The following is a 26,168-nucleotide window of genomic DNA, read 5'->3' on the forward strand; positions in this document are numbered from 1 at the left end:
AACACTATTTGTGTGCACGCACTAATATGCTACCGGTTCTAAATCTGTCAAATCCCTCGTTTACAGAGGCCATCCACCTATGACCGCCGGAAGTTATTTTATTCTCCTTACGTCAAGAGTCCAATTATAAGAAACTTTAAGTTATTTCACATTCACACTCAATATCAGGTAAACGGTACCTTAATAAATTATTTCTCCACTCCAAAGTAAGTCTTCCCCAACCTCAGGTGAATTAAGGAGCTTTCTAAGAAACAGGTGCGTATATACATACAAACACTTAAAAGGACTGATAAAGCTTATCGAAATCCCCTTAATTTCGAAATCGAATATGATTAGAATGTATGCGTGTTTTTGAGACAAAACACAGGATATAAAGTTTGATTTTTCGAAGGTCTAGCTACAATTTTGAAATTTCGAAAATCGTTGGCATTTAAGTCAGTTACAAGTTTACCACTGAGCCTGTTAGATCGGTGTGAAAAAAGCTCGCTGCGTGTACAGAATACTCCGCCGCCGCCGCTATCACCAACGTCGTCAAACACCTCAAACTGACTTCCACCTGTCTCGTGCGCGCTCGTTTCTCTTGCTCTCACATTTTTAAAACTACCCTCCTTAAAAAATACAAGCCACCTACAAAAAAAGAGGGACTCACAACCTTAAAAGTCCCAGTTCTGCAACTTTTTTTTCGTATTCTTCTTCTAAGTTTTTTTTTTGGGGACGAATATAATAAAATTGGACATGGAAATAAGCAGCCAATCGAGAAATATTCTGCGTTCATTCATCGAGTGGGATTGATTTTGACAAGAATTTCCAACCAACAACAACAAAAAAAAAAACGAAGGACCTTTTAAAAACTTCGTCCTTACAAATAGTTGAAAACATCGTTAAATCGAATACTCACGCAACACTTATTGTAACGGAAGCCATTACATAACACACACTGGAAACTATTCTATTCCGTCGGTGGGCTTTGGATTTACTCAAGGTTTTGGGGATTTCAAACTAACAAAAAACTAATTACTTAATGTCTCCGTCGAGAATATTAAATATTCGAAATTCAATTTCAAATGGAAATATAAATATAAATTCAATTGTTTTGCGAGCACATGTGCGGGCTACGTTTTAAAACCCGAAATAGCCCGTCTCAGAAGACGTCCTTGCGCTGGGGTGATAGCTGTTGGTGTGTGTCTGTCTAAAAGGTTCCCGTGGAAGGAATTTCTTCCTTTATTGAATCCCACAAAGAATAAGCTAATAAAATAATCTTTCGCGAAAGAAACAATTTCCTATACGATTTATTTTATATATTAAAATAAATTAAAAAAAAAAGAATTAAGTGAAAATTTAAACTTTAAGTTTAAAAATTCATATTTAAAATATTTTGCTACACATACATTATACATGAATACATACATATTATACATGTGTATGATATAAGATATAATATCTATTCTATATAGTTTGTGAAAATGTCTGTGATTTGTGATTTAAATGAAGAAAAAAATGATAACAACAAATTAAAAAGGAAATTTTGTTAAGATTGTTACGAATTTGTGGAAAACCTAGAAAAAATTCAAAGAAGAATTTGAGAAGAAAAAAGCTTTTATTTTTCCTATTAAGGTAAGTCCTCTCTCATTATATACTTTCAACCTACCTTTATAAAACACCCCCTTAAAAAGTTAAGATACTTATATCCTACCCACACACATACATTCATTTGAATTTATCGAATTCCCCATTGATTTCCAAAAACAAAAAAATTGAGGAGAAGCCGGGGAGTTTTTTTTTTGAATGAAAGCCTTTTTCAATCAACTAAGCAAAACCAGCTGAAGAGAATTAAGAAGCTTTAAGAAGTTCAAACTATACTGTTAAACAATGAATTGAATAAAGCACAATTTATTTGGTAGATACTCTAACGTAGGTACTTATAGAAAGAGAGAGAATCGAATATTTGGATCACATGGTTTTTAAAGTGCGCGTGGTCTCATTAAATGTGTAGGGACACGATATGCTAAAGGCTCTGATATCTCGACTCAGGCTCCACCAAAATGGTGTAGGATTATATTGGGAACACGAAATGGAGTTGTGCGCAGTAATATAATCATGCAAAATGGGAACTTTTTGATAAAAAAAAAAGAAAATGGTGTATTTTTGTCTTCTTTTTTTCGGCGAAAAAAAAAACGCTTATCTAAAATTGAAAAAGAAAACTTTTTAATCGATAGATACAAAGTTACAAGCACAATTGAATTTACATAAAAATGTAAATATTTATTGTTAGGGAAATCAAAAAAGTTCTTATGTAGGTACGTAAATGTAATGTTGTATACGAATATTAACTTCATATGTGTAATAGACTACAAGGTCTCAAAATGTTGTAAAATTACACATAGACATTTAATTTTCAATATAAAATAATACATGTGTACATGTATCTATTTACTATTACATTGTAAATTCAAAGTAAAAGTAAACAAAATTTAAAGGAAAAAAGGATATGACGTCCTTGTACCGTATTTTTATACAAATTACTGTAACTTTTAACAGAAAGAGAGAGAAACTATTTCCTTTTTCGTGAAGTTCAGATTACAGACATTTTAACGCCTAGCAGTCAGTCAAGTCAGTAAATAAGTAAATTGTAAAAGGATCCATGGAAGAGCGGAAGCATTTCTTGTCATGAACAATGAAAATTTTCTTTTTACACATATTTTGTTGGATATTTTTAATTTATTCAGAGTTTAGGTATGTAAGTTATGCACACGTATGTATGATGTCCTTAAAACATTATAACGCCAAATTTTATATGTCGAGAAAACAACTTTTTGACCTCCATATAAATTCTAGGTTAACTCCGCTCGTCTGTATGTGACGTTTCTTAGTTTTGATTTTATCTCATAATTAATAACACTGGTTAACAAGGGTTCTGTTGCCGTATTAAAAATATACTTTTCTGAAGGTTTTCGGTGTGCTGAATTCGAATCCAAAGTTAGAAAAAATTGATCAGCTCCCGTTTTTGAAATATTACCGTTAGAAAATGCAAAAAAAATATTTTTTTTTGACTACTGCGGACCTTATTCTTTAATATAAGGAAAATTGTTAGAAGATATTTAGTAACGGTTTCTACAAAAACTATTTTCCATCTTTCAAGAACTTTTTTAATATTTCCGATATCTTTGTTATTGTCCGAGATATCTTAAAATGAAGAAAGTGGCTTTGGCTTCATATATCATAAAGGAGATAATGACGTTATAAAATTTATGAAATATGCAAACAACTGAGGATATCTCGGGAAGTAAAAAAGATATCGAAAAGATTTAAACAGATTTAAAAAGGTGGAAAATAGTTCTTATAAAAACCGTTACTAAAAATGCACAAACAATTTACCTTATACATATAAAAGAATAAGGCCCAAAGTACTGCATAAGTGCATACAAAACTTACTTATATTTAATGAAAAAAAAAAAAAAAATGTCTATTTGGGATCCGACGTCTTGAACAAGAATTTTTGTTATCAATTTTTGAACTTATTGATTACATATTTTTTTTCTTTTATCATCGTTATACAAATCAAACACGATCGAAATAATACAACATTAAGCAGTTTGTGTTCCACTAAAGCATTTTCACATTAAAAACAGATACAATATAAGAACTAAAAATTCGCTTTTATCACGCACTAAAACCTATAAAATAATGTAATTGACTTATTGGAAGTCGTTAGATAAAAACGCGTCGAGCGCTTTGTTAAATTTTATAAAAGTTCACGCAACAAAAATGCGCTCTACGCTTTTTGATCTAACCATTTTCAATAAGTCAATTAAATTATTTTATAAGTTTAAGTACGTGATAAAAGCGTATTTTTAGATTCTTAAACTAAATATTTTATTTTTTAACTTTTAAGTCTTACCTATCATGATTGAAAGTAGGTTCAATTTAACTTGCGTTGTATTAGCCCCCAAAACCCCCTCCCCAGGATCCGAACCCTCAAAATATTGTGTTGTCATGCGAACTACGTATATGTACAAAGTTTCAGTTCGGTACGATAATTGGAAGTGGGTCAAAATTTAGTTCCAAGATATTATTACATTATTGTTAGTTAGTTAGTAAGTTACAAGTGAAGCTAGTAAAATCATATTAAAAATAACACTGGTTAACAAAATTAAACTTTTTTTTTTTTGTTGCCGAAACAAAAATATACTTTTCTGAAGATTTTCGGTGTGCTGAACTCGAATCTGAAGTCAAAAAAAATTAATCAGCTCCCGTTTTTGAAATATTACCGTTAGAAAATGCAGTACTTCGGACCTTATTCTTTTATATAAGGAAAATTGTTTGAGCATATTTAGTAACTGTTTTCATAAGTACTATTTACCACCTTTTTAAATCTGTTTAAATCTTTCCGATATCTTTTGTACTGCCCGAGATATGCTAAGTTGTTTGGTATTTTTATAAATTTTATAACGTCATTATATTCTTTATGATATATGAAGCCAAACCCACTTACTTCAGTTTGAGATATCTCGGACAATATAAAAGATATTGAAAAGATTTAAACAGGTGTCGAAAGATGGAAAACAGTTCTTATAGAAACCGTTATTAAATATGCTCAAACAATTTTCTTTATACAAAAGAAGAAGGTCCGAAGAATTCAAAAAACGTATTTTTGCATTTTCTAACGGTAATATCTCAAAAATGGGAGCTGATTAGTTGTTTCTGACTTCGGATTCGAGTTCAGCACACCAAAAACCTTCAGAAAAGTATATTTTTGTTGCGGCAATAAAGCCCTTGTAAACCAGTGTAATACACTACCTTCTGATGCCTTTTAAAAACGATCTGGGGGCCTAAATTTTAAATGTTAAATTACCAAAATTAATGTCAGAAAATTGTCCAAATTAAATATTCTTAAAAAAAAAATACACATACGCCACAGTGACCACTTAATATTAATATGCAGAAAAAAGTTAAACCAGTTAAGTTTATTGAACGATCTCTGCTGTTTTGAATGATTAAATACTGGATGTGTTGCCATGGCAAATTGTCAAACAAATTTCGAATTTCAATGAAACTAATAAGAAAAATCATCGTCAAAATAAATATTCCACATACGCAATAGCGACCGTTTTAGATTAAACATTTTTAAATGTTTATTGCTCATTTTCTATGTTATTTTCAATTTGTGTATATGAAGAATGCGTTTTTAAATGTTATAATTTAATATTATAAGGTTTTTAATCGAGATTGTAAACGAATTTTTTTAAACATAAGCAAAGTTAATAAAATATGTTAAGATATAATCAAAATCAAAATTTGAATAAAAAAAATGTCAGTCTGGTAGACGGTTTCGGCCAAACCAAAAGACTTAGGAATAACTACCAAAATATATAACTTATGTATTATTTTCATGAATCAATAAAACTAATCGAGATTCGCTTCAAACATTCCACAATGCATGATAGACTGTTTCTTAGAAATTTTACTGTTAAAATAACGAGTAAGACCACTAATTGATTCGATTACCTTTACCTTTACATGTATTGTACCTCCATAATGTTTGCATGTAACTTTTTTTTTGTTGACGAAAAAAAATAAACTTTTCTGAAGGTTTTAGGTATGCTGAACTCGAATCCGAAGTAAAAAAAAATTAATCAGCTCCCGTTTTTGAAATATTACCTTTAGAAAATGCAGTACTTCGGACCTTATTCTTTTATAAAAGGAAAATTGTTGGAGCATATTTAGTAACGGTTTTTATAAGAACTATTTTCCACCTTTTTAAATCTGTTTAAATCATTTCGATATCTTTTGTACTGCCCGAGATATCCTCAGTTGTTTGGTATTTTTTTAAATTCTATAACTCCATTATCTCCTTTATGATATATGAAGCCAAACCCACTTACTTCATTTTAAGATACCTCGGGCAATACAAAAGATATTGACAAGATTTAAACAGGTATCGAAAGATGGAACAGTTCTTCTAGAAACCGTTACTAGATGCTCAAAAAATTTTCCTTATAAAAAAGAATAAGGTTCGAAGAACTCAAAAAAACGTTTTTTTTTTGCATTTTCTAACGATAATATCTAAAAACGGGAGCTGATTAGTTGTTTCTGAGTTTGGATTAGAGTTCAGCACACCGAAAACCTTCAGAAAAGTATATTTTTGTTTCGGCAACAAAACCCTTGTAAACCAGTGTAATCCTTAAATATATTGATTAATTTAATATTCAATTCCTTTAGTACTTATATGAAACAATCCTTTCAAATTTCATTTATATAAAACTTAGTTTCATTCTACATTCTGAGCTGACTATCGGCCTTAAAGTTACAGTCAGTAAGTTTATGGGGGATTCTACTAAAATCGGCCTACTTTCGGACGAAATTAGTGTCAATTAGCCAAATGGACCAGCTTTTGAAGGAATCTTTTCGAAAAATGTATACGTATAGAGTTTTACAAATCTATCAACTGACAGCATGCTAATAAATAAAACAAATAAAACAAATTGTAAAATACTTTTCTCGAATATACCAAAGGAGGACAAAGAATACCTTGGAAATGTTGATTAATAACAACAAATTGTGGTTATACAAAAAAAAATCCTTATCAAGGGACAAGCAAGGTGACTCAATCATCATGAATCGCGATCACCAAGTTATAGGTATAATCTTTATGTGGATGCCCAAATGAATAATACCAACCATACATAATTTCATGCTTTTATCAGAAAGAACAAAACTTATTTGCTAAGTTACATCTACAAATAATGATCCTTGAACGATTTTTTGAATAATTGAGTTCATAAAATCATTGGAAATTTCTCTCAAGGGATTAAAATTCTATGTTTTGATTCATCCGAGAATCTATAAATCAAAATACAATCGATTTATCATTAAAATTGAAGCAATTTCAACATAAATCAACCATATTTAAATGTGGACTCTTGTATTTACAGTCTATCTCTGCACAATACCATGGTTAACCTTGGTTAACTTTGGGAACGTGCGTGGTTGGTGGTGGTCACTCTCTGCATTTCCATTCAGTTCAAAAGGATTTACTCATACATTATTATGAAGGTCTTTCTTTGTAATTAAAAACCATCTCTTAAATGCCATAGGTTAAATATCTGAATGCAATTAAAATAAAATAACCAGAAGGAGCGAATCCTTTTAAAGGTCATCCTATTCAATAGTAAAATTCAACAAGTTTCTTGTTTAAAATTTTCCTCACATAAGATATCTAATATTATATTTTTTATTTTGTGCATACAAAATATTAACCTTTCATTTCGTAACCTCGAGGGAAACTCATTTATTTGAAGCTTGGAATATTAATTAGCTTTTCTTCTTATTTTTTTTTTTGTTGTCTTGAAAGTTCATGGTTTAAAATGCAATCCTTTGTTTTTTTTTTTTTTGTAATTTAACATAAGTATGTTTTTGTGGAAACTAAACTAGTGGAATATGTTTGTGTGCAGTGTTTGTTTGGAATCAGTATGGATCAGAAATGGGTTAATCTTTTTTTACATAACTAATACATACATGTGGGATATGGAAAGACACGATTTTTTTAATGATATTTTGTCAATCTTACCCAATAGCAGTAATTTTTGATATCATTCAAATTTATTTTCAAAAACAAATAGTAGGTACCTTTTTTTTCTCTAAAAAATTAGTTTAACGTAACTGTCATTTATTTTATTGTCCTTTTTTCGAGGATATATATTCACATCAGAAAATGTTTTATTGGAAAACTTTAATGGCAGATGAATGCAATTATAATGCAGCCAACATTTCAAGTTGTGTTGTGAATTGATCGAATTTTGTTTTGAATGAAACTGCTGTGCAATTGGCGAGTGTCCAATAAAATTTTTCTGGCAGGATATATTATTGTCAAATTCACTTTCGAAACTTTTTTTTTTTGTAATAAGAGCACATAAATGAGACTATTTATTTTCAAATATGTACAAAACATAATTAAAGTGTTTAAGTTCGGTATTCAGCGGATGTTGTTATTGACTTCTTCTACAGGAAGGAATCATTTGCCAACTTTGGCGCTTAATTACTGAATATAATGTTCCTTAAGTTAAATTTTATACATATTGATATATTTTCCTGAGAGTTTAAGAGTAATGTTTAATATAGAAATCAATTTTTTTTTAAACAGTTCTTACGAATTTCAAGCTTAAACTAGGAGCATTGAAGGAAGAAGAACGTGTAAAAAAAAAGTTGCTGTTTTTGTTTTTGGTACCATAATTTTTAAAAATAACTGCAAGGACATTTCTTTTTCAGTTTGACATACACAATAAGACATCAAAAGTTTTAATACTATTCTAAATAAAATGCACGGCTTGGTCCCACGTACTTGCTCTTATGGTTAAAGTTGTTGAAAATATTAAGGCTCTTATAATTTTCAAAAAGAATAATTTTAATTTAATTAATTCTTTATTTTAAAAAATTTTAAAATAAATATAAAAAGAGAGAGAGAACGAACATATTTAAACAAAATTTCAAGTAAATTTGTCAATCCGTTTCAAAAAAAATGATTTTTCAAAAAAAAAAAAATTCTGAAATATTTTTTAAAAATACTAAATTGAATTTTTCCAAAAATGTTCCTCAATTTTTAATTTAAGACTACTGAAACGTTTTTGTACAAACATTTTTGTTGAAATTTGTTAAGTGGCAAAAACCTTTATTAACGTTCAAAAAAAGTTAAGCTTTAATTGCCACAATACATGTATTTTTTTAAATCAAAATCTTTTAAGCCGCTTTTGAGAAAAGCTAGTTCTTCCATTTTGATCATATGGCATATTTCAACTCATCTCATAAAACTCATAACTTACAAGTTTGAAGAAAATCGCTGCAGTAGTTTAGTACATCAAGATAGAAACAGATAAAAGACAGACAGAATTGGACCAGTAAAACTTTACAAAGGTGCAAGAAAATTGGTTATCATAAGTTAAAAAGGAAAACATAAAATTTGATCTTCAAAGGTAAAAAACAACTTCTTTAATCAATATAAGCTCCATATAAAGAACGGAATTTGATTTCTATTGTTAATATGCATTTTGGAAAAAAAAGTTTAAAAATCATTTAGCCGCGGTCGTTTTAAAAAATACTTTTTATAAATGATTGTTTGAAAAAAAATTTAAAATAAACTTGACTTACAATGTAATAGTAAATACAAAGGTAAATAAAAATTTACTTTTCCGAAGGTTTCTTGAACAAATTTCGAAAGAAGAAAATTAGTTCTTTCAAGAACCGTTACATTGCAACATATAACCTCACGTTATAGCATAACCTCAAAAACTTTTTAAAACGTGAGGTGATAGAATATTTCTGGTTTTAAATTCGAGTACACCAAAAATCATCTAGAAAGTTTATTTTTGTTTTCCTTAACAAAATCCTCCTTGACCAGTGTTAATCAATCAACAAAAAAAAAAAAAAACAAATCACAACAAAAATTTCGAAATTTTGTATACGCAAATTTGTTGAAGTTGAACAAATCATTCGGCGAAAATCAGAAATTAAAAAAAAACTGAAATTCACTTTTAAAATTATTTTATTTTATCCGACAAAAAATAGGTACATACACAATAACAAATAGGTACATATAATATCAACCAAAAATTAAAATTTTGACACTTTAAGACACTTTGGTGCAATCTGACATTCTTCGGACAGTTTTTATTAAAATATAAAAAACGATATTATTTTTTTTAGAAATACCTAAAAATATTTGAACGTTTTAGGTATATTTCATATATTTCATGGAATAAAAAAGTTGAAATAACGTCTAACTTTATGTGCACACTGCATACAGATAAGATCCTATTTTTTCGAATTAGTATAGATATCGTTAGCAAAACAAAAGTTTACGTGACCTAATTTTAATTTGATCCAAGAGCAAAGTGGGATAGTTACTTATGCTTTTATCAAAACTAATGATTATTATAAATACACCTACAAGGTAAATAAAAACGTATATAACTAAGTGCATATTCAGTTACCAAGCAGGTCGAGAGTTTTCAATTAACAGTAACTATGTGACGGAAATTCAGTGTTGTTTCATTTTGAATTATTATTATGTTTCCACGACTTGTGTAAAGCAAAAGACAGTATATTTTCAGTATAACATTAGCACTTGGAGGAGCCCTTGTCCTAGCCCCTAATTATCTTAAAAATCTACCAGACATTCAAGAATTATGTAGTTATACCCAATTGTAGCATTTGCTGGAACATTTTGCTCTTAAACAACATCCTACTTAACCAAAAAAGGGTTGGCCATTATGAAGCTTAGTGATGTATTAAGTACCATGAGTTTAGCACGTGGGAGTGCAATTTAACAGGATTTAGGTTACCTGAAATATCTTATATCTCCATTAAATCGCTTGGGAAGGTTCGTTAAAATATTTTTATCTTAGTTAGCTTAATTAAGAAACCTATACTTTCAATGTTATGTCTTTTATATAACAGGTCCTGATCCCTGGGGAAATTTCACAATTTTCTTACAATTTTTATTTAATATCAATTTCCTATCTGTTTTTTTGTATTATCAATTCGATATCATTTTCCAACATCTGTATTATTTTTCAATCGATAATCTATTTAAAACTTAAAACCTTATTACTCTTACCTTATTTTTCTTCACAGTGTAATATCGATAAGAAAATATTTGCTCTATAGTCATCCCACATATTATACCTTATATCCTTGTTGAAGACTATACCATCTTCAAGTAGTAGTTGCAACCATGATTAATATCGCCGGAGTAGTGAGCATCGTGCTCTTTTATCTACTTATATTAGGAGTGGGTATCTGGGCCGGACGGAAAAAGGAAGCTGGCAATGATTCCGAAGAAGAGGTTATGCTTGCAGGAAGATCGATTGGATTATTTGTTGGTATATTTACAATGACAGGTGAGCAAAAAACCATACATTGTTGAGAAATGTGTATAAGCATCTTTGTGATTTTTTATTTTATAGCAACTTGGGTTGGCGGAGGTTATATAAATGGAACAGCTGAAGCCATCTACACACAAGGACTGGTATGGTGTCAAGCACCATTCGGTTATGCACTCAGCTTAGTTTTCGGTAAGAAGAAACTGTTGTTATACAATATACGCTTCCGGTTTAATGGTTGAATTTTTGTTCATTTGTGTTGCACAGGTGGTATCTTCTTTGCGAATCCCATGAGGAAGCAAGGTTATATTACTATGCTGGATCCGTTGCAAGATTCATTTGGTGAACGGATGGGTGGATTGCTGTTTTTGCCAGCTCTGTGTGGCGAGGTGTTCTGGGCTGCTGGTATTCTCGCTGCTCTGGGTAGGTTAAGTTACATAAAATTGATAACTAACAGCCTTTGAACATTATTGAGAATCAATTTATTTTTGTACTAAACTACTCTTTTTTCCTGTGTTACAAAAAAAAAGGTGCAACATTATCTGTCATCATCGATATGGATCATCGGACATCTGTGGTCCTTTCATCGTGCATTGCTGTCTTTTATACACTCTTTGGTGGATTATATTCTGTAGCTTATACGGACGTTATACAATTGTTTTGTATATTTATTGGCTTGTGGATGTGCATACCATTTGCATGGGCCAATGATCACGTCAAGAGTTTGTCCTCAATGGATGTCGATTGGATTGGATCTATTGCTCCTGAAATGAAATGGTTTTATATAGACTATGGATTGTTATTGGTATTTGGCGGAATTCCATGGCAGGTAAATAAAAATGAAAAATATTTATTTTTTTTTATGTTGTTTTGTAGTAAAATAACGCGATTATCGATTTTATTTACCGTAATAGGGAAGATTCGGCTAAAACCATTAATTACAGATATGAAACTTTGTTCTTCTGTCATCGCGTATCGAAATTTTGCAAGACCTTAATTTCCGTATTTTTTTTTCGAAAATCGGTTCAGTTTTACGGCAGTGACAATTCTATCCAAATTGAAAAAGGTTTTAATTATGATTTTTACAAAAAACATTTTCAAATACATGCACGACAAACGACGGGAAGCAACGTTATGTTGTTGTTCACTGTGGTGTATACGCATTTTTTATAATATTTAATATTATATTAAAATATATTATTATTAAAATGTAGTTCTGGATTGAGAAAAATAAAAATAGTCTAAATAAACAAATTTCCAAAAACTCATTAAAAAGTTTCATGTATTCAGTAGTATAGTAACCGACTGCAAAATTTGAAAGGTCTCTCTGATTGTGAATTGGAAAAATTGTGAACTATAATTGAGAAGTGACTTTTCAAAGAGGGATAAAAATACTCTTTGTCATTTCTCAGAAAATCGAAAGAAAAAAACTGAAAGCGAAATTGTGATTTTTTAGTTTTCACCAGAAGGGAACTTAGTTTGAAAAGGTAAAAAGTGATTTTATCCCATTTTGAAAAGTCACTCCTCAATTTCTTTGTGATAGAATTATCTGCTTGTATTAACAATTCACATTGTTTACCAATTTATTGCACCCAAACATGAATTTTAAAATTATTTTAAATTTGCAACTACATGAAAAATATCTGAAATGATAAATTTCTACCGTACACAACATGTATTTGTATAGTATACCAAAAGTTCAAAGATGCCTAGAATCTCTCAATTTTTTTTGTGATTTAATACTTCTTTAATTATCCGTAACCAATTCCACTATAAAAATTTCTTTAACTTTATCACATAAGTTGCGTCCCAAAAGGGTTAAACCTTTTTTTTTCGACTTTCACGCCATAATTTTTCAACACATTTTAGATTTTTTGGAGAAAAAAATTATTAAATTATTTATTTAATTATGAAATTAAAAAACAATTTTCTGTCAATTCTCCACCCATTTTTATAAAAAAATACCCTATTGAATTCTGCTTAGAAATATAAATTAGAAATAAAATGTTCTAGTGCAGGTATTTTATGTCTAAGTCGATGGCAGAGTAGGAAAAATGTAGAAAAAAAAACAATATTTTTGAAATTCTTGAGCTTATGAAGTATAGGATTTTTATCACCACCACAAGTTTCATGCAACGTTAATATCTTCTTAATAAAAAAAATTGAAATTTTTAGCAATTTTTGAAACAACTTTATTTTTTGGTTCTTAAACCAGATGCAGTTTTACAACAAGGCTTACAAAACCCATTAGGTCCCGATACAAGTTTTCTTTTTAAATCGGTTTTTGTCATATACCTACAGTTTTATTAATGGTACTTGTCATAAAATTATTAACTCATTTCCGTACTTTCTCGTAAGGATTTTTGTACCAATGTTTTTTTTATAGAATTGTTAAAAAATCCGTAAAGTTATATTTTAAATTTTCAAAAGTAAGCCTTTTGAAAAAAAAAATCAATAAATGATGTTTGTTTTTAAATGTAGTTTTATTTTTTTGTCTAAATTTCTTAAGAATGGCATACCAATTTTGATTTAAGCCTTTGAAAATTTAGGGTAAAATTTTGAACCATAGAAGTTTTTTTATATATACAAGTTTAAAGATTGTTCAATAAAAAGATATTAATAATTACGCATTACAAATACCATTTAATCGCAACTTAATTCCTTAGCTCCAAAATAAAATTTAAGGTATGAAATCTCTCGAAAAAAAACAGGCTTTTATCTTGGATAGTTGTATAAACTCTTGCTTTTTGGTTATCATATCAACTGCAACATTTTCACCGAATTTCACAGTTGTTGAAATTATTTAGTAATACCTAATTCTTTTATTACCTTTAAAAAATAGCTTCTCATTATGTAAAATTTAAATAGATTTTCTTAATTCTATGTATTACAAATAAAACAATAGCGCCAAATTTGAATACCATACCATTATTTTTTACAAGTTTCTGACAAGTTTTCAACTTTTCATAAAAAAGAGTAAATATTTTTAAAAGTGGTTTTATTACGTCTAATGCAAATTTACATTCAAAAGTACACCAACCTAATTAATAGTCACCTCCTCTCCAACTCTTGCAGAAAAAAAAATACGGTGATTTTTGAAAGCTTTGAACTTTTTAAGTTACGATATAACACGTTTGTTATTTCCTATTTTTTTTTAATTAGTTTTTTTTTTAAATGCAGTCTCATAACGTCAATATATTGAATAACAACATAAAAAAAAAAATAGAACACGTATACGCCACAGTTCATGTGTACAACTTGCAAATGATGCGAATCACAACTTTGGCATTTGTATCAAAAATGTACCTTTTAACAAATTTTAAAATGATATTTGGTTCATTATGGTGTCAATTTACTAAATTTAAAAAAAAGTTTTGATACAAGTGAAATTCTGTGCTTTAGAAGAATAACTTCAATTGCATGTACATTGTACATACATTAAACTGATTCAAAAAAAAATTTTTTTTTTGTTCAAAGCATTACCGAAAACATGGTTGGAAATGACGAAAAAAAATACTGTAAAAGTTTCAGTCCTTAATATTAACATTAAGTACCGCCGCATCGCAAATTTCTGTTTCCTTATCTTAAATTTAAACGATATTTTTCAATAAAATTATCAAATAAACTCAAACGAATTTGATTTTGCTCATAAAAAAGTTACAAGAAGTAAGTCATTTAGACCTGCAGAAATATGGTGTTTTATTTCATCTCAAAAGTTCAAACCCTCACAACAGAAAAACTGCTTAATGAATAAGTCTGAAACTTTGCATACTAATTACAGGTATATTAGGCTTTAATAATTAAGCCTCAGTTTAATCTTATCGCCCATAGAAATAAAATAGCGGTAAATTTTCTAAAAAACCGTAAAAATGCCTATTTTGATAGCTTTTCTAAATTAATCTAAAAAATAAGAAAACATTTTGTTTAACAAAGCAAACTTAATTTCTTTGGAGAGAATTGAATGAAGTTTTTAAATGTGTCCTTGAATGTTCTGTACAAAGATCCGTTATTGAGATATTGACAGTCAAAGTCTAAAGTATGGGTTTTGGTTTGATGACTGATATTGCAGTCTAAAAAAAAATCGTAGAAGCTTGAAACAAAATAAATATTAAAGCCAAATAAATAGCCTTTCTAAAAATAATAATCATTTTATCAGAAAAAATTTTTCCACTTTCTTAGGAGAAAAGTAAAAACAAAAAAAAAATTGGAAAATTTTGGTTTTTGAACAGTTCCAACAATTTAGCTATTTTACCGTTAGAAAGAAAATATTTAAATATTTAATCCTAAAACTAGAAGAATAGAGATTTCAAATGCTTTTTAATTTGTCATGATGCGATCATTTTTTACTGAGATACAGCCTATCGAAAATCACTAAAAAAATCACGATTTTTTTTTGTTCCCTTAATTTTTTGGGCTAGTGTATTAAGGGCTGAAATTTTTACAGTATTTTTTTTTCGTCATTTCCAACAATATTTTCGGTAATGCTTTGAACAAAAAAAAAATTTTTTTGAATCAGTCTATTGTACATTGTACATGTGTACACACAGTCCTTTTTTTTTGTCCATCAGACAATGTAATGCAATAATAAATGTTCACATTAGCATGTTAACACAGTGCATCTTAAACCCCAAATATCAATCAATCAAGTGTTAACATTATATCTGGTACACTGTGGTGTATACGTATTTTTTTTCATTTTATAAAAGTACAAAAAGGTATATTTTTGAAACTTTGATTTTTACTTTTTTCAAAAGAAATATGGTTTCTAAATATATCAATTTCAACACTTTATTTTTTTCATCTTCAGGTCTATTTCCAACGAGTATTATCGAGTAAGACTGCTGGCCGAGCACAAATTTTATCCTATGTTGCCGCATTCGGTTGTATCCTAATGGCCATCCCACCGGTTCTAATTGGAGCAATTGCAAAGTCAACTGGTAAATACTTAATAAATCAATCAACCCACAAAATACTTTTCTAAAAATCAATAATATAATCTTTGAAAAAAAAAAAGCTTGGAACGAAACTGACTATAAGGGTCCATACCCACTGACTGTTGACCAGACCAGTATGATACTTCCTATGGTGCTGCAATACTTGACACCTGATTTTGTGTCGTTTTTCGGACTTGGTGCTGTTTCTGCGGCTGTGATGTCCTCCGCCGATTCTTCTGTTTTGTCGGCATCGTCCATGTTTGCCCGCAATGTCTACAAAATGGTTTTCCGTCAAAATGCATCCGAAATGGAAATCATTTGGGTTATGCGAGTTGGTATTATAGTTGTTGGTATAATGGCAACTGTAATGGCACTAACAATTCCTTCAATTTATGGACTATGGTAAAAGTGATTGCTAATTTTTGATTTCAGATTGGTATGAATGATTTTGATGTTATTTTTAGGTCAATGTGTTCCGATCTGGTTTACGTCATTCTGTTCCCACAATTGCTAATGGTGGTACATTTTAAGCACCACTGCAATACTTATGGCAGCTTAGCAGCATACTTGGTGGCCTTTTTTGTGCGACTGTCAGGCGGAGAGCCCTTAATGGGACTTGATGCATTCATTTACTATCCTGGTTATGATGAAGAAACTAAAACTCAATTGTTTCCCTTCAGAACGATGGCAATGATAATGAGTCTATTCACATTGGTATTTGTATCCTGGTGGACAAAGTATGTCGATAATTTCAAAATTGATTTTCAAAAATGAATGCTTATTTATTTATTCAAGAATGATGTTTGAATCTGGGAAACTTCCACCGAACTATGATTATTTCAAATGTGTGGTCAATATTCCTGAAGATATTGTTAGAGTGGGCGAACCATCAGAAGCTGGCGAGCAGGTAATGATGCTGAGTTCTTATTCAAATTATATTCCCAATTAAATAAGTTTGTTAAGTTTGATAGTTGGATTGAATGTTGGATTTATTTTGTGTTTTTTTAAATTAAAATTAAGTTGCAATAGTTTTAAACAAATTTAAATTGATTTTGCTTCAATTAATTATAACTTAGCTGAAAACAGTAAATCTCCTGTTGCTTTGATTATTTTAAATATATTGGACTAATTTATTTGCTTTCTTTAAATTTTATAAATATATTGGATGAATTTTTATATAATTTATATGAATTGAATACACTATGATTTTGCATGATGCATGAATAAAATACGTAAAATGGCTTTACTATCGAATTATTAGATCCGTTTGCAAAGGTATAAAGGTATAAAGAAAATACTATAAATGTCAGTCTGGAATTATGCTATTACCTTACATGAAAATATCTATTAAATTCCAATAATCTAAATTTAAATAAGGAAATTTAAATTTAGAACGCTTTTATTGGCTTAAACTTAACTGAAGGAAAAAACAAAAGGGAAAACAATGTGAATAATTTCCGTCAGTATAGATTTATTGAGATTTATTATTTTTCAGTGGAAGTTAATTAAAATATAATAAGGCAACACATACAAAAAATTAAGAATTCTAAAACACTTTTCCTGAAGCTGTTCTCCCACTTTTCCACTTTTTAAATTCTGTTCAATTTTTCTTGTTCGAAAAAATGTTTATTGTCATCAGTAAATCATCAATTCTAAGCCGAAAATTTTAATAATTTTATTTGAAAAGTAAGACTCACAAAAAGATAAAAGGAAGAACAGTTTTTTTTTTTTCAAACAAACAAATTAACTTTCAGAAGCAGGGCTAAAAATTATGTGACCTTTGGAGTGAATAAAAAGGGTATCTTGTTCCTTTGGGAAAGTCTAAATAAATTGAACAACGGTTAGGATGCCTTCGTTTTTCATATAGAGGTAAAATTACTAAAACAGATGAATCTTTGAGGAAGTAAAATAAATTAAGCGAATATTAGGGGCACGGGCACCTTCGTCAAAAGAAGGGGATCTTTGGAGGAAGCTCAACAAATCAACAAAAATAATAAAAAATTGAGGTCAATTTCTGTTGTCTAAATAATCTAGGCTCTAAGCAACAAATATTCAGCTTGAGATTTAAAAAAAAATTTATGTTGGCATCCACCTTTTGTGTTAGCAGGAGCCGGAACTGAGACATAAAATATTCCAAATAATGACCAACAGAAATTGAAATCATTTTAAAAATTGAAAAAGGGTATGAAATGGGTAGTGGAGGGTTGCCAACAGAGGCGTACGTTGAGTTGCCAGGGCCCCGGGGCAAGACTAAATTTTAATGGCTCCTTTGATATTTGGGGGCCTATACTATGTAGAAAATAAGAACAAATAAAAAAGTACGTGTACGGGGCCCCTGATGTATCATTTGTTGGTCGCTAAAATTATTCAAGCAGCATTTTTTGGGGCCCTAAGTTAAAATATAATTTTTATTTAAAAAAACGGATTTTATTTTTTTGGGGCTCCTGTTGAAATATTTTATTTTTTAAATGAAATATTATGTCCAGTCGGGGCTCTGGCATGTCGGGGGCCCCAGGGCTCTGCCCCACTTGCCCCATTGGTGTGTACGCCCCTGGTTGCCAACATCTTAACAATTGTTTTGCATTTAAATATTGATGCTTTTTCAAGAACTCTTCTGCCCTGTAAACAAAAACTATATAGCGTCAAACTAATGACATATGTATATAATATTCAAAAATTGAAGGTGAATATTTTTTGCTCTCACCATGTGAGAAGGGGAGTCTTAAAAAAATAATAATAATAATAATGCAAAGAAAGTCTTAACTTTAGTTAATAAAAAGTTAACAGAAATAGAAAATAAATTTTCAAAAAACAAAATAAAAAATTGAATTTCAAAATCTACAGTTTCCCAAAATGTACATTTCTTATCTTGTTGCAATGTACATTAGACTGGGCCAAAAAAAGTTATTCACGATTTAAATCGAGAAAAAAAATTAAAAAATCAATTTTTAAATCGTGAATAACTTCTTCAGAACTCAATTTAGGGAAAATTACTACAAGACCTTTTTTGTAGAATTAAATTTCGTATAAGAATCTGTCGTGGTTTTATTTTTCTATTCACTTATTTGCTCATCACAAAATTCCAAAGTGAAACAGTCAAATTGAAAAAACACTTCTATTTAAAAAGCTTAATTACTCGAATACGGCTCGTCTGACGAAAATTTTCAATTTGATCTTTTATGTAGGAAATTTAATTTTATATAAGAAAAAATGAACAGACCTTTTTTTTACGTTGATCGTCTAGCAGTTCTGTTGTAACACATCATATCATGTATAAAAATAAAAAACACCGATGATAGACCTCTTAAAATTATTTTTAACGGCTCAAATTTTCACCAAATTTTTTTTTCATCATCCTGAACAAGATTTTCGAAGTAACTTTCAAAAAAAATATTTTATTTTTTTGGCCCAGTCTAATGTACATTTTTAAAATTAATTTCTTATTTTGTTGTGATTTTCGTATTTTTGTTCATTTTTTACGTCAATGACTGCAATTTCATAACGGTGGCTGACTAAAAACATATAGCTCATTCATAATTTTGTGATGGATTCAAACAACGTGCATGTCTTATCAATAACTCGCAAATGAAAAACAAAACTAAAGTATAAATGCAAAATAAATGCTTTCAAATAGTTCGATTTGACTAAAAAAAATTATGAAAATGTAAAATATCATTTCAGATTACCAAATTTATTCACTATACAATTTTTAATATGCCATATAAACGTACACAACACATACAAACACTTACAAATTATTTAACGCTTAGCCTTTTCTCTTTAAATTAATTCTTGGATTTTTAATGCATGAAATAGCTTTTTTAATAATATCTTTAAAACTTAACACTTTGCGTTTAAACGAAAAAGAAGTTTATAAAAAATTAAAAATTTTAAACAAATAAACAGCTTTCTGTGATGGCGGGTCCACTGGCACGTTCTTATGGTGCTGCCACAATGGTTGGAAAAGATGAGCGTAATGGCCGAATAAATCCAGCTTTAGAACCAGATGATGACTTGCCAGTTGCCGAAGCGCAACGTCAATATCAATTATCAATGGGAAGTGGCGGTGGTGGAGGTCAACCAGGAACTACAGCTGTGCCAACTGCTGAGGATAATACATCCTTCTAATAGAGTGAAATCATAAAATAAAATCACAACATCATTAGCCACTAAAACTACAGACGTAAATATTATACAACCAGATTAAAACTAAACTCATAAAAAAAAAAACTAAAAAAACAAAAACATATCAAATTAAAATTAAAAATTATAATTATTTTTATAAATATACACAAAATCTATTGTATATTTTCTAAGTTACAAATTTATTCATGTTCTAAAAGTGATATTATTGTAAAATTATTTCAAAGTTACATATTTTATTATTATTATTTTTTTTTTTTTTTCTTGGCTTTTGAATATTGTTGGAGAGATGTTAAGTGCTCAGGTATATTTATTGATGGATATCATTAAAATTAGTTCTATATACACATTTACTACAAAAATAGTTTTATACATATTTTAAATATGAAACAAAAAAACATTATTTTATTAATTTCATTATTTTTAGTTTTATTTTAATTTTTATAGTCAAATTTTTATAGAAATTCTTAAACGAAGTATTAAAACCTAAATAAAAAATAAACTATACCAACTATCTACTAAATGTAAACAAAATAAATCAAAAGACATATCTGCAATCCTATACTATATTATAGAAACAAAAAATACGAAAGCCACTGCAACTGAACATATCACTGTGAATAATAAGTTATTATTTATTTATTGCTAAAGTTAAACTTAGCCTCTCTTTGAAGGTTATAGATAACTTTAAAAGAAAAAAAACTTAAAAATACAGGATTTATAAATATACATATAGAATTAATGTATAGGAATTCAAAATGAAATATTAAAACTAACAAAATTAAATATAATTCAAAATTTGTTTTTTAAACATTGCAACTTAAAACAAGACGTGAATATTGGCTTGATTTTTTGTTTTCGGTTAATAAATAATTCCGTTTATTAAACATAATGGTTATTTTATCTTTTAAACATTTGTGCATAAGAAATTCATTCAATCAATCCAGTGGTAATATATTTTTCGTTTATTTTGTTTTAAAACTTCATAATTATTTAAACACTTAAAAATTAGTATTTTCAGTTTAAAAGTTACAAAATTTGATAACTCTCTACAAGGTCTTATATAAAGAAGTAAAACAATATAACTTTTTGATAAGTGAATTTTTGTTACAAAAAATTTTCACAATTTAGATTTTTATAATTAAATGGTAAAGAGCTCGAGTTATGTATATTGAAATTCTCTAACAAACAACAATATCACTCTTCAAAAGTCAGTGCTTTGTTCATAAACTTTTATGACGAGTAACCTGACGAGTAACCTGAGTCCCTAAAAAACTTGTAATTCTTTAGTTTAAAATGTAAATTGTTCAGTCCTGATTTTTAATTTTCTTCCAATTATGTTTGTATTATTATTTTCAAAAAAATCTACATTCATCTGCTATATTTTTAATTAACAACTAACAATGTTACTCGTATCAAGCTCACGGCTGTTCTATGTCAACAACTTGTAGAGCTTTCAAAACTTCGAACTGTTAAAATGTTGTTTAACATTGTGATGCTTCTTTATCGAGGCTGGGGTAGGCTCATGGATGTCCAGGGTAAATCCCAAAGAAAGCAATAAAACTTAGGATTGATTAGGTTCAAACGATTTTTATTTACTCATAAAGTTTCAGGTTTTACAGAGTTTACAAATTCATTACTTAATATAAATAACATAATACTTCATATAACTTATGTATGCTATGCTTCTATCGGCTGGATAGAAGATTAAACGGAATCTGGCCCGCGACGGCCAATTTTGCCCGTGTAAGTGCGGGAATAAGCGGTTGGAGCGATTTCTCCTGTCACTAGAACAACTCTAGCAAAACAAACAATAAACTGCCCATGTTGCACTTAGAAGAAGTGAAACAAGGGAAAAAGTAGCAGACAGCCAATAAGGTCTACTTTTGTCTTTAGGAAGTCTAAAGAAACAATCGGTGAGTGGCTCGCGGTTAGAGCTGTAGCAAATCGTATGTATTCGTTACTAAAATGCGGGTATTTGCTTCAGTAACGAGTAACGAAACGTTACTTTCTAAATAGTATCGTTACTCGCATGTTTCGTTACTGGGTACTGAAGTAACGAAACATACGAGATACGAAACATTCGAGTAACGACCCCATTCCAATTTCAATACTAAATCATCCAATATATGAGATACGAAACGAAGTGATACACTCAATTTGGCGCATTTAGCATCTCGTATCGATATCATTACCGTAGTCGGAATGCTAACTCCAGATAATTATCTGGAGTTTACTTTTGTCTCGATAATAACAGTAGTGCCAAGGTATAGTTGAGTTTTTAGTATTTTCGTTTTAGTATTTTCTCTATGTGGCCGAAATATACCCATGCCGAAACCAATATGTTTATGACCTTTTTGTTACTGGTCTTGAAATGTAGCTTAAGAATGTACAAAATTGTTTTGGTTTTTGAAAAAATTTGTTAATTTTCAGTGCAAAATTTTCAACTAAAAAAAAGCCGAGAAAATGAGGTTTGAAAATCACTGTCAATAGAAAAAAAAATGAAAAATTGTTCGACATGGTTGTATTGAAGTGTTAATATTCCGAGATCTGAGCGATGTACTTTTGAAATAAAGGTCTCTAAAGAATTGTGATAAGATTACTGAACGGATATTAACAAAAAATTACCAAAGTTTTGTCGAAAAAATAGAAAAAAATAGAAAAAAGTTTCCACGTTTGATTAAAAAAAAATCGAAAAAAAAATCAGTAAAGCTACCTTCAAACTCTTATAACATGAGAACGCCGCAACTTAAAATAATGTTTTTGGCTTTCAAATGTAGCTTAGATTATACAAATTGTTTTTGGTTTTTTTCAAAACAAAATTTTTTTCACTCTTATACGAACGTACGAAACATACTTAAAATACCAAACATATGAAACGTATCAAATACATGAAATATACGAAAAGTACGAAGCATGCGAAAGTAACGAAAGTAACGAAACATACGAAACATGCGAAACATACGAAACACATGAAGCATACGAAATATACGAAGCATACGAAAGTAACGAGTAACGATATTATTTATGCGGGTACTAGTATCAAAAGTAACGTATACATGCGGGTACTCATTTTGTCGTTACTTTTACAGCCCTACTCGCGGTAGCTAACTCTGTTCATGCACACTTTGGAGAATCGTATGCAAGAAAATAACCTGTTTTGATTCGACAATTGCCTCTATCGAGGAATAAACGGCGAGTAGCCCGCGATGGCTTACTCTATGCCCACGTACGAAGTGTAACGTGAGAATAAGCAGGTTGATGCGACTGGTGCGTCTAGCTTAAGGCTAGAATACAAAAACGGGGAAGTGAGGATACCTCTGTCTGTAATACCCTTTTGAAGAAAGGGGATTACAAAAATAACCTTTTAGGACAAAATTTTCTAGAAACTTCTTATTATGGTTACAATAAGTGACCCTTAAGATTGCTTCAGGAATCCTACCTCCTATACTCAAGATTGGTATAATGACTTGGAAAGGCAGAAGACAAATTTTCATCTCAATTTGGCTTCCTCATATGGAGTCTACTGTCCAAACCTAGTGTGAATTGTATGAATGGTGAATGAAAATGTTTCATATCATTTAGGTGGAGCTTGGGTATTATCATTTAGATGAGCTTGGGTATTGTATGTTGTGTGGTATTTATGTGACCCAGGCTTGGAGGACGGTAAGGGGTAAGGGTTCGGTCGGTCGGAATAATAATATTGGGTTCGGTTTCGGTCGATGGTATTTATGTGTTCCAGGCTTGGGGGGACGGTCGGTCGGTCGGAATAATAATTTGTAACGCTTCGTTACAACATGCTATTTATTTGTAGGAATGTTTGCTGAAATATTAAAAAAATCTACTTTTTTGTCATAATTGCCATAGTTAACTCATTTTTTAAGATGGTCGAAAATGCTTATTGGGAATCGAAATCGATTTTCAATCCAACACACTGTGGTGTCTTTAGTGCTTTTTGGGGTCAAAATTATTTGCACGTCTTTTATTGACGAAAAAACATGAAATTTGGTACACGGAAGGATTGTTTAATACGAAAAAGCTGTCACGTTTCGAAGATAACATTTTTTCTTGAAGCTTTTTGGAATTTTTTGGAATATTTTGGTTTAACGAAAAATCAAATATTCAACACATTATATTTTTTTATAATTTCATCTTTTTTTTCTCAAATGAAAACATATTTTTTTCAACTTAAAACATAGTTGGCAACAATATACTTTCAAAAAAGATAAGTTTTTTTAAGAAAATAAACAAGAAGTTCACACAATTTCAAAAAATCCAAGAAATAACATACAAAAGTATTTTTAAAGTATTTTTTACTAATCTGGCATTTTGGACCTCGTTTTCAAATAAGTTATACCTAAATCAAAGATAATACACCTTTTTTATATCAATTAATTTAAATTTTTAACTTGTGTACACCTATTGAAAAAGAAAATTCTATTTACAAGGTTGTTTGCCTGCCATTGTACCCAATGCCAAAACTTTTCGCTTAGAAATGATCGGGCATATGATTTTTGACGCCAAAAAGCACCAAAGCCTTCTTCATTCTTACTTGGCTTGTCAGTAGGCCTGAAATTTTTGTGAGCAAAGGTCTTTTAGAGCCCCCGCACACTACAAACTTTCTATCGTCCGACAGTTTAGTCGGTTTCTTAATCAGAATGAAAATGTATAAGAGTGCGCACACTACAACGATTAAGTATCGACCGATCAAAAAGTTTGTTTGATCGAAAAAAAAGTTTGTTTTGCTACACAATTGCCTTCAAACTAAAATATTTCCTAGCGACCGACTGTTTAGTCGGCTGCCTGTGCGCACACTAGGAGCCCAACCCGACTAAACTATCGGCCGATAGAAAGTTTGTAGTGTGCGGGGGCTCTTAAAAATATACCTATTTTTGTTTTCATCATGTTTCAATCATGTTTTAGTGAGAGTTATGAATATTAAATTAAAAGAAGTCAATCTTGTTGCAAATCTTTCATTAATTTGCGTTGCAGAGTTTAAAATCATACACGGAGAAAAAAGTGTCACCTTAAAATAAGATGATGAGCACATTAAATTTCACCACCTTAAAATAAGGTGATATCCGCTTAAAATAAGATGATTCCACTTCAACTCAGTTCAATTTATGTGAATGTTCATCTTAAAACAATCGACCAAAAATAAAAAATTTTAAAATTATAAGCCGTGTTTTATTGGTACTCAGTATTTTACTGAGTAAACATTTAATGCTCTAAATAACAAAAAACGATTACTTTTAGTTATTTTTTATAATCCTTTATTGTTGAAGGGTAAAAAATGTATATGTTAAGAAAAAAATTTTCTCTGTAAACCAACAAATAAAAAACTTTTTTTTATCCTTAGCAATCATTTGTTGTTGTTTACCGTGTAAAATTTTACTGAGCTAAGTACTGAGTTACCAATAAAACACGGCTATAGTCACACTTTAGCTTTACTTGCAGTTTATCATACTCATTTCCAACAGTGAGATAGCACAGTGGTAAGGCTCTGGTCAAGTAAGCCAACAGTTGTAGGTTCCATCCCCAGTGACTGCCAGTTTTTTTTTTTAATTTGCGCATTCAAGAAATTAATGTGACTTGTCACCTTAATTTAAAGTGAAAGTCATCTTAGCAAAAAACCATGCAGAAATCCGCTTAAATTAAGGTGCGATCCGCTTAATTCTATGTGGTCTGTTTTCTCCGTGTACCTAAGTATAAATCTCAGATCACTTTTAACTTACAAAACTGACAAAAAAAATGTAAAAAAGTTTACAGTATATTTTTGCTTATGCGTTACGTGTTAGATATTTTCTGACTGAACTTTGAAGCATCTAATGCTGCATATTGAACTCCAGTTCACCTGTATATTTTTTTTCATTGTGTTTACTTTTTATTCAACGTTTTAATATTTTTTTTTATTTTTAATAAAATCAGAAGTTATATTTAAAAAGTAATGATTATTTCGGTTTTTGACCAAAATTAATAAAAACAAAGAAAAAAAAAAATAGTTCAATGTTAAGACGTAGGCATTTAAATGTCAAATTTTATCACAACTAATTTTTAAGTATAAATTTAGAACAAGGACAAAAATGCTGCAAAAATGAAAACAAATTTAATTAGAACTAAAAACAAAATTAAATAACAAATACATATCACTAATTGTGTCCTTCCACAAAAAAAAAAAAAGAATAAAACTTTACAAGGCAATATATCACAAAAAGAA

General features: G+C 29.6%; 1 protein-coding gene across 3 annotated transcripts; it reads left to right on the forward strand.

Moving 5' to 3' along the window:
• The first annotated feature begins 457 nt into the window (after window positions 1–457).
• Window positions 458–20,810, forward strand: LOC129915543 (high-affinity choline transporter 1). Of its 3 annotated transcripts, none has more exons than XM_055995130.1 (10): window positions 458–1,614; window positions 10,627–10,892; window positions 10,959–11,066; window positions 11,142–11,297; window positions 11,405–11,703; window positions 15,682–15,811; window positions 15,889–16,210; window positions 16,273–16,545; window positions 16,604–16,715; window positions 19,715–20,810. In XM_055995130.1, the coding sequence occupies exons 2-10, from the start codon at window positions 10,727–10,729 to the stop codon at window positions 19,934–19,936; spliced, it is 1,788 nt and encodes a 595-aa protein (XP_055851105.1). In that variant the 5' UTR covers window positions 458–1,614; window positions 10,627–10,726; the 3' UTR covers window positions 19,937–20,810. The 3 variants fall into 3 exon arrangements, with proteins under 3 accessions (XP_055851105.1, XP_055851107.1, XP_055851106.1); XM_055995132.1 differs by lacking the exon at window positions 19,715–20,810 and adding an exon at window positions 16,772–16,920; XM_055995131.1 differs by lacking the exon at window positions 458–1,614 and adding an exon at window positions 6,618–6,638.
• The last annotated feature ends 5,358 nt before the right edge of the window (window positions 20,811–26,168 follow it).

This window comes from Episyrphus balteatus, chromosome 3, assembly GCF_945859705.1.
Source record: "Episyrphus balteatus chromosome 3, idEpiBalt1.1, whole genome shotgun sequence".
NCBI lineage: Eukaryota > Metazoa > Arthropoda > Insecta > Diptera > Syrphidae > Episyrphus > Episyrphus balteatus.